This window comes from Typopeltis vanoorti, chromosome 19, assembly GCF_054136105.1.
Source record: "Typopeltis vanoorti isolate ZY-2024b chromosome 19, IOZ_Tvanoo_1.0, whole genome shotgun sequence".
In the NCBI taxonomy this organism is placed as follows: domain Eukaryota; kingdom Metazoa; phylum Arthropoda; class Arachnida; order Uropygi; family Thelyphonidae; genus Typopeltis; species Typopeltis vanoorti.
Window position 1 is genome coordinate 70,818,999 of NC_143567.1, and position 18,100 is coordinate 70,837,098.

Genomic DNA, 18,100 nt, shown 5'->3' on the forward strand with positions numbered 1-18,100 from the left:
CCAACACTCCTAAATCTCATGCCTCATCAATTTCCTGGAGCACGGTTCCACCAATGCAGTAAACTGCCGCCAATCTTTTCACCCCAAAATGCATAACCTTACATTTTGCCACATTAAACTGACATCCATTCTCCTTAGCCCAGACCTCCAATCTATCCAAATCATCCTGCAAAATTTTGACGTCATCTGCATTCACTATTGCCCTACCCAACTTCGCATCATCCGCAAACAAATGAACTGTTCCTCTCAGATCATTTCCTATATCATTTATGAACAAATTAAACAGCAGTGGTCCAAGAACAGATCCTTGTGGCACACCACTAGTCACAGGCCGTCTTGTGGACTCTACTCCCGAGTAAACCACTCTCTGATATCTCTCCGTCAACCACCCTCCTATCCATCTCACCAACCCTATGTCCATTCCCATATGCTGCAATTTACTGATTAGAATTCCATGTGGAATCCTGTCAAAGGCCTTGGCAAGGTCCAGTAGAATCACCGTAAACCCATTATCCTTATCCAGTTCAGCCGTCACTGTGTTATAATACGTGAGCAAGTTACTGAGCCATGACCTACCCTTCACAAAACCATGCTGTCCCCGATACAGTATCCCATTTTCTTCTATCCAATCTTGTATTTTCCTCTTGACTATTTTCTCTAAGACCTTGACAATGATTCCTGATATGCTAATCGGTCGGTAATTTACTACAGCAGTCTTGGAACCACCTTTATGCAGTGGAACTATTTTCCCCTCTTTCCACCCGCTTGGGACTAACCCAGACCCGAGACTCAAATTAAACAAAATGGTCAAGGGTACTGACAATTCTTTAGCTGCTTCTCGTACAACACGAGCTGGTATACCATCCAATCCCACAGATGTATTGACATTGAGGTTATGCAATAGACTACTCACATCCACTTCATTAACCACAATTCCCGTATAATCTACTGGTTTATTCGTTTCTGCAATGTCACCACCTGGATGATATACTTTTGCAAAGTGCTCACTCAGTAATTCAACTATCTCAACTGATTCAGTTACCTCCCTACCATCAGCATTCTTTAAAATCAATCTGCCATGTACATTTTTCCTTTTACTTGCTACATATCTAAAAAACTGTTTAGGATTCTCTTTAGCCTGCATGGCCAATGTTCTTTCGTAATCCTTTTTTGCTTTTCTTACCACACTCGTTACCCTTCTGGCCTGTGCTTTATACTGTTCATGTGCCTGCCGGTCACCCTTCTCCTTAAATTCCCTCCATAGTTGTTTCTTTTTTTGCAACTCAAGCTTAATGGTGTTATTCATCCATTTAACCCCTACTTGATTTATTATTCGGACTCTAGGTATACAGTCAGCCATTGCTTCATGCAAACACTTCTTAACTACCTCCCATGCACTATCAACTTCTAGTCCTTGCAGTTGTACATGCCATGGCACTGAACCAATCAAACTCCTAAGCTTGTCATACTTTCCAGCCCGATAATTCCACATGTACCCTGTCTTAATTGAAAATTCTACACCTTTAGCCACCTCCCAAGTTAAGACCCTATGATCACTCTCACAGATTGGTGGCAATGTGGTCATATTTGTTACAGCCAAATCCTCAGATGTAATTACTAGGTCAAGCACTCTCTGACCCCTAGTATTTTCCATTACATGCTGTCGCAGATAGTTATCCCTTAATAACCGCATAAAATCCAGTTCCTTCCTCCCGTGTGTCCTCAATTGAAAAGAAGAACACATAAGAAAGTTTTAAAGATAATAAAAGTTGAGCAGCTCTCAGATGTGAACTGTAGCCTAAAATGCACAAATACTATTCATGAAAAAATGAAAGAGTTTGAGAGCAGGAACCAAACCTTGGAGATTCAGTGGCAAGCCCTGAAGAAAACACTGATTGATTCAGCCAGAGAGGCATATGGTGAGATTGTGTGCAAGGATAGAAAAATCAGAACTCCATGGTGGACAAAGAAAGTTAAAGAAGCAGTCAAGGAAAAGAAGAAAGCATATCAAAAGTTCCTGGCAAATAAGTCAGTTTGTGCTCTTAGAGAATACAGAGACAAATGTAAGAAAGCTAAATACTGTGTAAAACTGGCTAAACAAAAGTCTTGGGTGGCCATTGGCAAGAACATAGAAAATAAATATCAAGAAGGTGCCAAGATATTCTGGAGGTTGTTGAAGCAGCTCAGAAATGGAGGAAAGAGTGCTGTAAAAGGAATTAGAGATGATAAAGGTGACATGAAAACAGGAGAAAAAGATATCCTTGAAGTATGGAAAAACTGCTAAATGAAACAAGCAGAGATGACAGCACAGTGGTAAAAAACACTGACCAGGCATGCAGTCAGGAATACATATCCATACTCGAAGTTGAAAAGGCCATCAAAAGCCTGAAATGTGGAAAGGCAGCATGAGTAGATGATATTTGACCAGAAATACTCAAGTATGGAGGTATAAAATTCGTACAGTGGCTGCACTGCATAGTTCTGAAGGCCTGGACAGAGGGATGAAAACTAGAGCTCTCATAGTTTCCATATATAAAAAGGGAAATAAAACTGAATGTGAGAATTACAGAGGCATTTCATTACTGGTAAGATATATGCAAGTATACTTGAGAAATCTTTGAGAAGGACTGTTCAAAACAAGCTTGGATTCAGGTCAAATAGAGGCTGTCAGGATCAGATTTTCACTTTACGACAGATAGTCGAGAAATCATGGGAATATAACAAAGATCCGTATTTAAGTTTTGTAGATCTGGAAAAAGGCATATGAGAAAGTGCCAAGAGAGAAGCTATTCAATACGCTGCAGTTACATGGTGTTAATGGGACATCATATCAAGCAATACTTAGTCTTTATTTGAGTTGTAAATCAGCAGTTAGAATTGAAGGAAGTACAGGAAGATGGTTTAATGTTAAATCTGGTGTGAGACAAGGATGTACGTTATCCGCTCTCTTATTCATTATCTATATGGATCACATTATGAAGGAAAGTGGTATTAAACCTGATATCAAAATTGGAGGTGTTAATCTCAGCTCTTTGCTTTATGCAGATGATGTTATACTTCTAAATAAATCCACTACAAGTTTGCAAGATTCCCTGACTAAAATGAATAACTGTTGTAATAGATATGGTATGAAGGTCAGCATTAAAAAGATAAAGACAATGAAAATAAACAGAAGCATTGAAAATATCAACTGCGTTGTGAATAGAGAACTTGTGGAACAAGTAAAACATTTCTGCTACTTAGGCATGATTTTTAGTGAAGATGGTAAGTTACATATGGAAATAGACAACAGAATCAACAAAGCTGATATGGTAGGAAGTCAACTGAATAAATTTATATGGAATAAGAGAGAAATTAGCCAAAATACTAAATTAGCTGTATACAAGACAATGTTTAAATTAATTTTAACTTATGGATCTGAGAGCTGGGTTAGAATAAAACACTTGACCAAAGACTAGAGACTGCAGATATGAGAGTCCTGAGAAAGATTAAGGGCATGAACAGATGGTATCAATGGCAATATCATATTAAAAATGAGGATATTAGGAAAGAACTTGACATTGTCAGCATCCAGGAATGCATTAGCAGAGCTAATCTCAGGTGGTATTTTCACTTAAGCAGAATGGGCGAGGAAAGATTAGCAAAACAAGTGTTCTCTGCCAGGTTGGCAGGAAAAAGACCCAGAGGAAGACCAAGATATAGGTGGATTGATACAGTAAAAAGTGCCATAGAAGACAGAAATATAAGACCTGATAATATTGTAGTCTTGACATTTAACAGACTGATTCGGAGGAAAATTGTAGTTAGGAAGTTAGTAATGATGTAAATTTTTCATGTAGTACTATCGTATCCTGTACACCTCTTGAAGGTATATATCCGGAATTTGAAGATGATGATGATGAAACCAGAAAACTAAAATATTGATGATCAATGCAAGAAGGGTAGAAATTTATATAGAGATTCATAGTCTTTCAGCCACTGACTAGTTCTCCTTTCTCAATTTAAACTTTTCAGACAGGAAGACTCAGTACCTTTCACTGTCCAGTTCTTTTAAAACAGCAACAAAATCATTTAGGAAGGAGGAGAGATAACAGAATTTGTCTCCATCTCCCTTAAATGCTATTGCTTAGATATATATGAATGCAAAAAATGATATAAACTTCGCAAAAATTAAGATTTCTTTCTTAGAATCCGAGGTTAACCACTTGAATGCATAACAAAGCATTAATTAAAAAACAGCAAACCGAGTGTCATTGGAGCAGATTTTGATTTCATTTCTTTATAATTTTCAAGGTTATTTATTCATTTTTCTCCATAAATAAGAAAATAAAAAAATCTCAGTTCTTGCTGATAAGATTCATAAAAAAATACCAGTATACATTACATGCAATTGGTCCTTACTTCCCATGGAGTAGAGCAGAGCATAAAGTATCCTTGTAGTCTTCAAGAGAAAGCTTACTGTGATTTCTTTGAAGATCTAAGTGATTATGTAGCACTGAGATAAAGAATCAAAAGGTAAAAATCACCGCTTACTATCATAAAGTAAATGACATTTATCTGTGGCTGAATGGAAGTAGTGGCAGGAGATGAATTTCATCACTCAGTGTGAGACCACCACCCAACTTACTGGAAGCCTGAAGTGGCTAGAAAAAGTTCAAAGTTTGGTCTCTAGAGCAGAGATTCTAGACTATGTAAAAATAGAATAAAAATACAAAAAAAAAATTTAAATAATTAAACATCATTAAAACTTGATGAGGTAATATATATAGCAGTCGTCCCATAACATAAATCACAAAGATTTGTAGTCAATTGCCAAGAATGTATTCACATATTCCTCTTAAGACAGCAATTATCAAGCACACCCCTTGTTAAAAATTTGTGTGGTAGAATTCGGAGCAAGATACAACTCACATTCAAACAACATTAGCAAAAGTACAAGCATTTTTAGAAATAATTTTGCTTGAACAACTCCAGTTGATGGATTTACAACTCATGTACCCATATAAAATGATACTTGTATAAAATCCTATTACACTCGAACTATTCAATGTCAATTACAATTACTGTTAGTAGTCATAACAGTAATGCAGAAAAGCAATAACTTGTGTTTTCCATATGCTTATTAGCAAGGCACAGTACAGGGAGGTCTCATTTTACATTTATTCTATTCATGAAGATTCAAATTAATGAACATTTCAAAATCAACAGCAGAAAAATTCAAAACCTAAACAAAACATAAACAAGCACAGCATGTTGGCAGTGTTCTTTTGTCTATTGTCTTTTGTTTTATATTCTACAGTATTGTGGACAGAAATTCTAAAACTCTTTATGCTTTGGTCCACCATGAATCACATTGTAAGGACTGCTAAAAAGCTGAATTTTACTAATATTAATATTTAAACAATAAATTAAAAATGCCATCTAAGCATAGAGCCAATCCAACGTCTTCCTCAGTTAATAAAAAAAAAATCACTTACCACTGATTAAAAAATAGAAGTGATTATTCGACACATAAAATCAGGTGAGTGCCATTCAATAAACAAGGTATTTGCCTTGTTTTTAATGACAAATACACGGCTTGTTTAATGAAATAAATGAAGAGCTGGTGGAAAAGAGTAATTTGTGGAAGCTATTTAATACTGAAGGAACCAATCTCATTTCAATACATTGTAATTTTACCTCAATTTATGGACAATTCACTTTACAAACAATGCACTGGGAACCTCACCCCTTTGTAAAATGATGCCCTCCTATATGTGTTGGTTATGTCAATAAATTTATACTTTCTTAAAATAGTTTTTAAAAAAGTTAAAAAAGTTTTTACATCATGGACAACACCAAAAAGAAAGCATATCACTATCATGAAGAATGGGAGAAAGATTACTTTTTTTTGCTATGATAAATGACAAATGTTGTTTAATTTGTAGTTAGTGTTGTGTTACTAAAGAAACAAAACCTGGAAATTAAAAATTTTAAATAAATAAACCAATAAATAGAGTTCAATGGAACAAATTTTTTACCAATTTAGAAACCAATATTGATTAACCTCAAACACAAAAATAAATTTATAAGAACACATGAATAATAACCTTAGAAAATCAATATAATACCTTTGGAGGACTGGCTTAAATACTATAAAGAATTATGGACAATTGATGACAACCCACTCTCAGAACAATTATCTGCAAATAATTCAATAGACTTCTTTACCCATGAAGATTCAGAGTCAATACTTAAACAATGCAAGAATGATAGAAGCTCAGAAGATGGTATCAATATTGAACTTTTCAAATGTTCTGCCAACAACTTCAGATATAAAGTATTAGAATTCGTGAATAAGATCCTAAATTATCAATTACCACCAGAAAACTTTCCTCTGGAATAAATTACCTATGGAAATCCTTTCCACAGTTAATTTATCCCCTTCAAAATGCAATACAAAATGCTATGATTGTCCCCCATCTTCCAAGGCAATATTAATGAATGTTAAAACTATAGAGGCATTAGCCTTTCAAACAACGGATCTAAAAACATATTCAAGTCTCTTAAAGGCTAAATTAACTAAATTATTATTATTACTCAGGCTTCCATGGAGTCAAGAGGCTCATTGTGGGAGATCCTTCTTAGGAAACACAAAGTCTATCATACCACTCCTTGAACTCATTGACCGTTCTTGCTCTCACCACTCTCTCAGGCAATGCATTCCACGGTTCAACCACCCTCCTGCGAGGATGGTTGAACCTCTTGTCATTGCCCCTTCCCGTTGTTCCACTAAGCGAAAGAACTTCCCAATGTCTACCCATAACTGCCTCTCAAGTTTAAAAGTCTCGATCATATCACCTCTCCTTCTTCTATCCAATCTGCAAACTCTGCTCAGGGAATGTGGACTGCAAACTCTGCAGTCCACATTCCCTCAGCCGATCCTCATAACTGATATTGTACAGTCCTGAAACCATCTTTGTTATCTACCTCTGTATCCTTTCCACAGTTAATTTATCCCTTTCAAATCCTGGGGACCAAATTCGACAATAGTCCAAGTGTGGTCTGATCAGGGTCTTATACAACGGAATGATAACTCCTTTATCTCTACAGGTCAGCATCCTTCTCAGTATTGAAGCAATCCTCTGGGTTACCTTCACCACCTTTGCAATATGCTCCCTGAATTTCAGTTTTCCATCAATCATCACCCCCCAGATCTCGTCTCCCCTACTTCCACCAGTACTGCTCCTCCAATCGAGTATACAGCCTCCCATTGATGGATCCCAAACTTCAAGACTTTACATTATGCTGCATTAAACTGATCCCCCCATTCAATTGCTCTAGTTTATTCAAATCCTCTTGCAGGCTTGCCACATCTGCACTATTATTGATAACCCTTCCCAGCTTCACATCATCTGCAAACAACTGAATATCCCATTGGAATAGAGCTTACTATTGCTGCTAACAAATATTCCTTCACAATTTCCCAAGCACTAATGCCTGGCCTTCCAATTCTGCCCTCCATGAACCCCCAAGTTGATATCTAAGACTATGATAATCACCTGCCTTATAATTCCACATATATTCCCTTTTCTTTGATACTCCATGTCATATGAAATATGAAAAATATAAAATATTATGAAAATATTTTTGGAGAGGAATAAAATGCTTTCTGTAAAAGCAGATCCTGCACTGACTCCTGATAGAAAAAAAAAAAAAAAAAAGAGAAGAGAATTCAACTTAGAGACCCATATATTATTCATCAATTATAAAAAGCTTTTAATAAAGTTAATTGTAATAAGCTACTGGAAATTTTAAGAGATTACAACATTCCCAACCAGTTAATTAAAGCAATTTTCAATAATATGACAATAATCAAATTAAAATAAAGACAGCCACACAAAAATCTGACTCACAGAACATAAATGCAGGTGTCTGACAAGGATGTAGTCTATTGCCACTCCTCTTTAATATCTATATTAATACAACTCTTGGCAAAAAGTATCCGATCAATGTTGTTTATCAATGTAATGACTGCAATATGCCCCATATATTTCTTGGAAAGTTTAACATACCAATGTTTTAGTATGCAAGAAATTAAATAGCTCACTTTAAAGTATAAAAAGAAAAATTTATGTATGATTCAAAGATTTAAAAGTTAATTTAATGAAAATAAATTATCTGTGTTTGAAAAAAGTATCTGATCAAGCTGACAGTTGGAAAAAAGTAAGTGATCAGTAAGTGAGTAAGGGTTTGAAAGAACTTTCCAGTGATTCAAAAAACAGAATGATTGAATATCTGAAAGACAAAATATCTCAAAGACAAGTAGCTAGATTACTAAAGTGCTCAAAGTACTGTATATGGCATTTGGAAAAAATATCGTTTGACTAATAGTGCAAAAAACATGCCTTGAGGTGGACGTCCAAGTGCCATCTCATGCAAATAGGGCAGAAAACTGGCTGAACTTGCAAAAAAACCATGCAGAGTTCAACATACAAACAACTTAATGCTGCATAGTCAAATTACAGAGTGAAGGTAAGTGACTGCACAGTACGAAATCGACTGAATGCTGAAGGATTTCAGTTTTACAAAGCAAAAACAAAACCTTTTTGATAAAGCAACACAAAAAAGTGCATTTCCAATGGTGTAAAAATTCATGTAAATTGGGAATGTGATGACTAGAAAAAAGTCATTTTTAGTGACGAATCTCGAATTTGCCTTGCAACCAGTGATAATAACAGTACCTATGTATGGAGAAGAGTTTGTGAAAAGTTCTTAAATGATGCATTAATACAAAGGCTAATTTTCATCCTCATTTACTGTTTGGGATTGCATGACATCACAAAGTGCTGGAAAACTATGTACTGTGTTATGTACTGTCAACTCCGAAGTTTAAGAAATTTTAGAGCATTCTTTGGTTCCTAGTATCGAAAAATGGTTCCAAGATTCCAATGATTTCATTTTTCAAAATGATAATGCATCTTGTCACCACAGCAGATGAATCAAGAACTACCTGCAAAACAATGGAAACACTCCAATTAAAACTATGACTTGGACTTCAAATAGCCCAGACCTTAATCCGATCAAAAATGTTTGGAATATTTTAAAGCAAAAAATCGACACCAAAAAAGCCCACAAATGTCATAGAATTGTGTCAAGCAATCACAGAAAGCTGGAATGAAATTCTGCCACCTGACTGTCAAAAGTTTATTGAGTCCATGCCATGAAGGAAGAAAGTCATCATTCAGGCTAAAGGAGGAATAACAAAATACTGAGTTCGGTGATTGGATATGAGATTGGATTGGATCAGTTATGGGGGCAATCAAAAATGGCAACACCAAGTTCACACAAGACACCCATAAACTCTTAAATCAACTAAAGTGTTTAGAAAAAAGTTGCATTTTACAATGGATTCCTGCTCATGTAGGCATTGATTACAATGAAACAGCTGACAAATTAGCAAAAGAGGCCAGAGAACTCAACCAAGAAACTGACATCATAACTCTTGCTGATGCTCCACTGAAATCAATGATACAACATCAAATTCCCTCATCACATGCCTCTCCACCACGATAGCAAGACTAAGAACAGACATTATAGAGGAATGAAGATCAATTCAGATGATACAAGAACATATAGAAACTGCAACAACTACCCTAATACTGAGCTGACACCCACTCACATTTTTTCCTGTCCAACAATTAAATCAGCCTTGCAAGCAATAGACCCTAATCCTGAACAAAGCTCTATACAAACAAAATCATTGACATAGCCAAAGCAGTTCAAGGAGCATATGGAAACATCTAAGACTCTTCAAAGGACAAAACAACAACAACAAAGTGTTTCACTTCCTTACATTTTTCTTTGTATTCTCTAAGAGCATAAGCTGATTTACTTGCCTGGAACTTTCCATATGCCTTCTTCTTTTCCTTGACTGCCTCTTTAACTTCCTGAGTCCATCATAGAGTTCTGATTTTACTATCCTTACAGAGAACCTCACCACATGCCTCTCTAGTTGAATCAATGAACGTTTTCTTCAGAATTTGTCACTGAATCTCCAAGGTTTGGTTCTTCAAATGCTTTTATTTTTGTTTCAAGATGTTTGTCATTTCAATCTATGGTTCATCTCTGAAAGCTGCTCAACTTTGATTAATTTTAAAACTTTCTTACTCACTCTCCTTTTCAGTATGAAATTCAATTTTATCCTGCTCAAAACTAAATGATCACTTCCTACTTCAAATCCTTGTTTACTCTTGTGTGCTGAATCAGTGGGAAAACATTGATATCAATTATAACAGTCAACGAAACTGCTTATATCTTGCATGTTCTCTCCATGTGAATTGTGCACATTTTTATTTTGGAACATGCTGTTAGTAATAACTAATTCATGTCTTGAACAGAAATCCAGCAGACATTTACCATTATTCTTAGCTTTGCACTTTTCTCCAAATTTTCCCAAAACATATCTATATGTCTTGTAATCATTTCTTACTATGCTGTTTAGTTTTCCAACAAGAACCAACTTTTCCTCTTTTCATTATGATGGCCGCCTTCTCTTATACCTCTAAATTTTTCTCCATTTCTTCCTTGGTGGAACTTTCTGTTCGACCATAAACACAAACAAGTCTCACTGTCCAGTTTCCCATTCTGATATTTGTTCACACGACTCTAATTGATATTATCTGCCATTCAAGAAGATTATCCTCATATTTAGTGGTGAATACTATAGCTACTCCCTCTTTTCTCTGATTGTTACTGGCTGAATATAACATTTTGGTATATGTTGCTTAGAAAGATCTCACTGTTTATGTCTTTTTTGTTTCAGTCCCACCTATTATGTCAGTCTGGCACTTATCCAAATTCTTCTGTTAGTTCCATTTCTTTTCTGTTGATGTTTCCAATGAACTATGTTTTATTTTTCTTCTTCTTCTTCTTCTCCTTTTGCAAAATACTATTACATGGATAATCACACTTCAGTTTTAGAAACAAGTTTTTGTGAGCAAAAAATTATGTTAAATTGAATGACTCACTGTCTGATTGTGAGACTTTTTTTAATATCAAAAATTTTTATCCAATGATATTTCAGTAGAAAGTCGTCACCTTTCACTTAAAATTGCAACAGATGATTTTTTTTTAACTTTTATTTTTGTAGGATGCACATCCCTGTGACATTCAGTGCTTAACAACTGTAGACAGGATGTGGTGAAAATATATAAAACATATTCTATGCAGACTGATTCAAAACATATGCTCATTTTAAAGATTTCCAATTGCATCTCCACCCCCATCTCTACTCATAGAACTGAATTATAAATAACTACTCTGCCTTCTCTACTGGTCTGAAAATTTTCACAGATAGTATTCAACATCTATTACTTCATTTTACCATTTTGATAAAAAGAAATAAGGCAATAATATTGTTGTATCTATTGACTCAGGTACTTCTAATACTAGACTAGTTCTTTGTAATTTACAGTCGGCTGTTTGCTGAAATTATTCAAAGTTGTACAAATACATTTTGTATGATGAAAATGTGCTACATTTTCATCATATAAAACTATTAATATTCATACCACAAAAAAAAGTTCAGTAGTGTTAGTTTGTTTCCTACCACTTAAAAAAAATTCAAAATATTGCCTACTTCACTGCTGCTCGTTGCTATTTCTGAAATAAGCTCTCTTAGAAATACTGAATAATAATCCTCTCAGTTCAATTAGATTATTCTACCTGCTATTGAGAAAGAAAAGATAAAACACTTCCCCAGAAGTTACACTCAAGAGTCTCAAGCAGTAGTGCAGTATACATCATTAGTGTCTTGTTTTGTTTTCATCTAGTTTGATTGATTATCAGATATCCTAAAAAATACTGATATTTCTTTTACAGGCTGACATAGTATTTATGTCAAAATAATTTCTTAATTTATAATAATGACAGTTTCAGTTTTATTAGTGCCTCCATAGCAAAATTGGAAGAACAATGGTACATTGCACCCTTCGATTGGAAAAGGCCTAAGTTCGATTCTCGTTATGACGAGAGGAATCTTTATATGAGTTTGTTTTTTCAATCAAAAGTGAGTTAGCCAATGTCATATGGAGGTAGCATGGTTTTTTTCCTCCCCACAACTCGGGTTTTTCATCCTGCATACAGACAATTTGGCCTTCAGGACACACACAATTTACAGATAAAAAATACTAATAGTGGTAGTGGGTAGTAGATGCTGATGGTGTAGATGATGGAGATGAAGAGTTATACAGTAGGTGCCTTCCCTCAATGAGTCTTTGGCCTCCTTGGAGATGTCACGAAATAATAATAATTATCAAAAATTATAAATTATCTGATATAATTATCTTGGAAAGAGAGAAGAATTTGAAGTTTAAAAAAAAAGCACATATATGTTACACAGGGCTCAACTTTTTTTCTTTTTTTGAGGTGGGAGGGGTGGGAGTTGCCCACCTATTCAGCTTACGGATATTTCGTATTATGATTTATTTTCAAAACCATTCACAACAAGACGATTGAAAATGAAAATCACTTGGGAGCATTTATGCATACATTTTAAATGAAAATAGTAGTAAACGTATAGCTATTTAAAAAATGTTATGTGTAAATTCCAAAAATGCCACTAGAAGTAAAAGTATTTTTCAAATGTGTGGTGATTTCTTTTTTTTACTGCAAGAAATACTAAATAATAATAAGAAAATATATAGTATTTTCTTTTTTATTGAGTGATCATTTCAGAACAAAATATTATTTACAATGTTCTTTCTTTCTTTCTTTGGTTTTTCAAAAGAAAATGCATATCAGAATTATTTCTGATGTTCAGCAACTGAATATCTGAAATTATAAGAAAGACATTAATAACTGATATTGCTTTAGCTGCATGTTACATAGAGAGCTTGGCAAAGTCTGTTTCAATTTATAATGTATGAATTTCAGAAATGGGTAGGGGGGGGGCTTAGCTGCAAATACTGTAGATAACATACATTATTATAAATGTTTTGATTTGTTTTCTGTAAATCAAAACTGTACAAGTGCAGAAATGTAGAGCATTCTGTGAAGTGATTTATAAATAGATGAAAAAATAAAATAAATAAATAAGACAATTTAGAAGAAACAGCAAACAAAATTTTAATAAATATCTTTGTGATTATTTTATGAGTCAAAAGTAATTTTCTTCAATAAGATTTTTGTGAAACAAACAAACAAACACTGAATGGTCATCTAACCATAATTAGGCAATATTAGCAAAAAAGAAAAAGATTTGGGTATTTCTTTTTGTAGGTTCATACAAGATTTACATGCAATAATTGATAGCAAATATGTTCCGTACATATCGATGAAGTTTTTTTTTACTCGTATAAAAAAAAAAAAAAAGAACATTTTAGAACGGGAAGTTCCTTTTATTTCATCCTGCCCCATTAATAACAAACTATAATTATATGATAAAAAGAATAGAAATAGGAAAATATATTCTGTGTGTTTAGTCTATATCTCTATTTAAAATTACAGCCACACAGCATATAACATAAGGAACTACTCATTTCATGCTGCTTAGCAGCACTGTCTTATTATAAAACATTTATTTTATGAAAATGTTTCACAAAAGTAATTTTGTTCTCAAAAATTTTTATTGAAAATAAAAACTGAATGGTCATCTTAATCATAATTAGACAATATGATAAAATTGATTCTGACATTTGTTTTTCTAGGTTGATATAAAATTTACATACAGTAACAGATAACAACCATTTTCTATACATATATTAATGGAGTTCTTTTCACCCCTCCCCCTCCAGATAAAAAATATTTCAGAATGGAAGTTTGTTATTTTGACCTGCCATTAACAATAAAAGGAATATGATATGATTAAAGAACTACAAATATAAAAATATATTGCATGCATTTTAGCTATATATCTCTATTTAAATTACGGCCACACACAGCATATACCATAAGGAACCTGCATGTTTCATGCTGCTTATCAGAACTAGCTCTGAGAAGAGTCACAAACTGTAATTAATATGTTTAAGGGTTTTCCTGAGTGTGAAGGATTATTGCATCTCTTAATGGAGATAATTGATGGTGAGCACTTCTTATTCATGTTTCTTCAACGCAATCGTATGCTTCATATCCTTATTTTGGTGGACATATATATACATCCAGGCCAATGGGAAGGTTAATCAGATAAAGTAGTTACTACTTCATGACAGACACAATAATCAATGATGCAAGAACTATCACTCATATTTGTAAAAAATAGCGATCAAAGTTGAAAGTGTAAAAACAAAAAAAAAATTAACATAAAACTTCATATTAAAAAATAATAGGAAAATACCTTTTCTTACCCAGATCCACTACCACCAACTAAAGCAACTTTTTTCCCAGCTGGTACTTCAAAACTCATGTTAGACAAAATTGTTTGGCCTTTAACATATTCAAAACAGACATCCTCAAATATTACAGTTGCTTCTTGTGGAGTAGGAAGAATGAATGGGGCTTTATATTTTGTCTGAAATTCAAATTAACATTTTACATTATAAATACAATTCAATTAAATATATAATTATATAAAATATACATTTATAAAAAAGGGTCATCAACCAGTACGTCTCCAATAATTTGCAAAAATACATACAGATAATTAAGGGTGACGAAAATTTTTATAGAGAATTTCATTATTAATACAGTTTACAATACTGAATTTGTTAGAATGCAATTTGATTATGATGTAATTTCATCTGGCTAAAAAAGAGTTGCATACCTGTATAAATACTGAAACTATCATTTGTTTGGCCAACTTGACCACATACCATTGCTATATGAATTATGCCTGTAACATATTCTTTGTGGCAATAAATCCTCACATAAATAACACATGCTATAATACACTTTTCTTAAAAAATGCTTAAGGGTAAAAGGGCAATAAATCCTCACATAAATAACACATGCTATAATACACTTTTCTTAAAATGCTTAAGGGGTGCTTAAGGGTCAAAGCTGTATAACTGAGAGGAGAACTCCACATAGCCTTTAAAGGAATGGGGAGAACCGACCAGGGCTTCTGACCTGATGTCCAATCCTCACCTTCTCGTGGTGCACCCTGTTGGGTATCTACCTGGATACTGAACGAACGAGGATGGGCTGGCAATTTGGGATTTAGCCAACCAAATTGTATTCTTATTGGTTAAACCAAAATAAAAAATGATGGTACAACATGACAAAATTTCATGCCGGCTGGGGTAACGCCCGGTTAAACAAGGTCCCCGTTGTTTTCGCCAGGGAACCAGGGCGAACAGCAAAAAGTCAGCTACTGGAACAAATCTGAAAACAAACCCCAACTCAACATCACCAGACTTAAAGATCAGTACTATCAACGTAAGAAGCCTGAATGGCAAAGAAATGGAGCTAGCTGAGGAATTAGATAAGTACCAGATCGACATAATAGGGGTGACTGAAACAAAAAAGACCAAAACTGGTGAGATCTTTCTGAGCAATAAATACAAAATGTTATATTCAGGCAATGACAATCAAGGAAAAGAAGGAGTAGCCATAGTATTCAACACAAAATACAAGGCTAATCTTCTTGAATGGCAGTCAGTCTCGAGTAGAGTAATGTGGGCAAATTTGAGAATGGGGAATTGGACAATGAGACTTATTTGTGCCTATGGTTAAACCATAGGCACAAATACAGAAGGCTCTACTAAGTAGAAGTGGAAGAATTTTTTGAGGCTTTAGAAAAAGCAACTGACACAATGAAAAAGGAAAAGTTGGTCCTTGTTGGGGATCTAAATAGCAGAGGAGGAAATGATTGTGAGACATACAAAAATATTTTGGGAAAATTTGGAGAAAAGAGCAAAGCTAATAATAATGGCAAATATCTGTTGGATTTCTGCTCAGGACATGGACTGGTTATTACTAACACCATGTTCCAACATAAAAATGTGCACAAATTCACATGGAGAGAAGAGGCTAGGAATAAGAAAAGTCTCATTGACTATGTTATTGTTGATAGTGATGTTTTCTCCCTGGTGCAGGACACCAGAGTGTACAGAGGATTTGAAATTGGAAGTGATCACTATTTAGTCTTGAGCAGGATAAAATTGAATTTCATATTGAAAAGAATAACATGTAAGAAAGTTTTAAAGTGAATAAAAGTTGAGCAGCTCTCAGATGTGAACTGTAGACTAAAATACAATAAGATTATTGAAAATACAATGAAAGACTTTGAGAACAGGAATCAAACCTTGGAGATTCAGTGGCAAACTCTGAAGAAAACATTGATTGATTCTGCCAGAGAGGCATGTGGTGAGGTTGTCTGTAAGGATAAAAAAAATCAGAACTCCCTGGTGGACACAGGAAGTTAAAGAGGCAGTGAAGGAAAAGAAGAAAGCATATCAAAAGTTCCTGGCAAATAAGTCAGCTTTTACTCTTACAGAATACAGAGACAAATGTAAGAAAGCTAAACAGTGTGTAAAACTAGCTAAACAAAAGTCATGGGAGGACTTTGGCAAGAATATAGAAAATAAATATCAAGAAGGTGGCAAAATATTCTGGAGGTTGTTGAAGAAGCTTAGGAATGGAGGAAAGAGTGCTGTAAAAGGAGTTAGAGATGATAAAAGTGACATGAAAACAGGAGAAAAAGATATCCTTGAAGTATGGAGTAATTACTTTGAAAAACTGCTAAATGAAACAAGCAGTGATGACAGCCCAGTGATAAAAAACATTGACCAGGCATGCAGTCATGAATACATATCCATACTTGAAGTAGAAAAAGCCATCAAAGGCTTGAAATGTGGAAAGGCAGCAGGAGTAGATGATATTCGACCAGAAATGCTGAAGTATGGTGGTATAAAAGTCTTACAGTGGCTGCACCGCATAGCTCAGAAAGCCTGGACAGAGGGACGAATTCCCGATGATTGGAGTAGAGCTCTCATAGTACCCATATATAAAAAGAGAAATAAAACTGAATGTGAGAATTACAGAGGTATTTCCCTACTGCGTGTTCCTGGCAAGATCTATGCAAGTATACTTGAGAAACGGTTGAGAAGAATTGTGGAAGAAAAGCTTGGTGAAGAACAAGCTGGATTCAGGCCAAATAGAGGCTGTCAGGATCAGATCTTCACTTTACGACAAATAGTCGAGAAAGCATGGGAATACAACAAAGATCTGTATTTAAGTTTTGTCGATTTGGAAAAGGCATATGACAAGGTGCCAAGAGAGAAGCTATTCAATACGCTGCAGTTATATGGTGTCAATGGGGCATTATATCAAGCAATACTTAGTCTTTATTTGAGTTGTAAGTCAGCAGTTAGAATTGAAGGAAGTACAGGAAGATGGTTTAATGTTAAATCTGGTGGGAGACAAGGATATACATTATCCCCTCTGTTATTCATTATCTATATGGATCACATTATGAAGGAATGTGGTATTAAACCTGATATCAAAATTGGATATGTTAATGTCAGCTCTTTGCTTTATGCGGATGATGTTATACTTCTAAATAAATCCGCTACAAGTCTGCAAGATTCTCTGACTAAATTGAATAGCTGTTGTAACAGATATGGTATGAAGGTCAGCAATAAAAAGACAAAGACAATGAAAATAGGCAGAATCATTGAAAATGTCAACTGTGTTGTGAATGGAGAACCTGTGGAACAAGTAAAACATTTCTGCTACTTAGGCACGATTTTTACTTAAGATGGTAAATTAAATATAGAAATAGACAACAGAATCAGCAAAGCTGGTATGGTGGGAAGTCAATTGAATAAATTCATATTGAATAAGTAAGAAATTAGTCAGAACACTAAATTAGCTGTATACAAGACAGTGTTCAAACCAGTTTTAACTTATGGATCTGAGAGCTGGGTCAGAAGTAAAACACTTGACCAAAGACTAGAGACCGCAGATATGAGAGTCCTGAGAAAGATTAGAGGCGTGAACAGATGGCATCAATGGCAATATCATATTAAAAATGAGGATATTAGGAAAGAACTTGACATTGTCAGCATCCAGGAATGCGTTAGCAGAGCTAATCTCAGGTGGTATGGTCACTTAAATAGAATGGGAGAGGAAAGATTAGCAAAACAAGTGTTGTCTGCCAGGTTGGCAGGAAAACGACCCA

The 18,100-nt window shown here is 34.6% G+C and overlaps 1 protein-coding gene across 1 annotated transcript in view; it reads right to left on the bottom strand.

Annotated features, from left to right (window-relative positions):
* ABCB7 (ATP binding cassette subfamily B member 7) overlaps positions 1-18,100 on the bottom strand; it is a 211,508-nt gene that overhangs the window by 45,515 nt on the left and 147,893 nt on the right. The window contains exon 11 of the mRNA XM_090408836.1: positions 14,325-14,488. Coding sequence (XP_090264962.1) covers positions 14,325-14,488 — 164 coding nt within the window. The remainder of the gene's footprint in view (positions 1-14,324; positions 14,489-18,100) is intronic.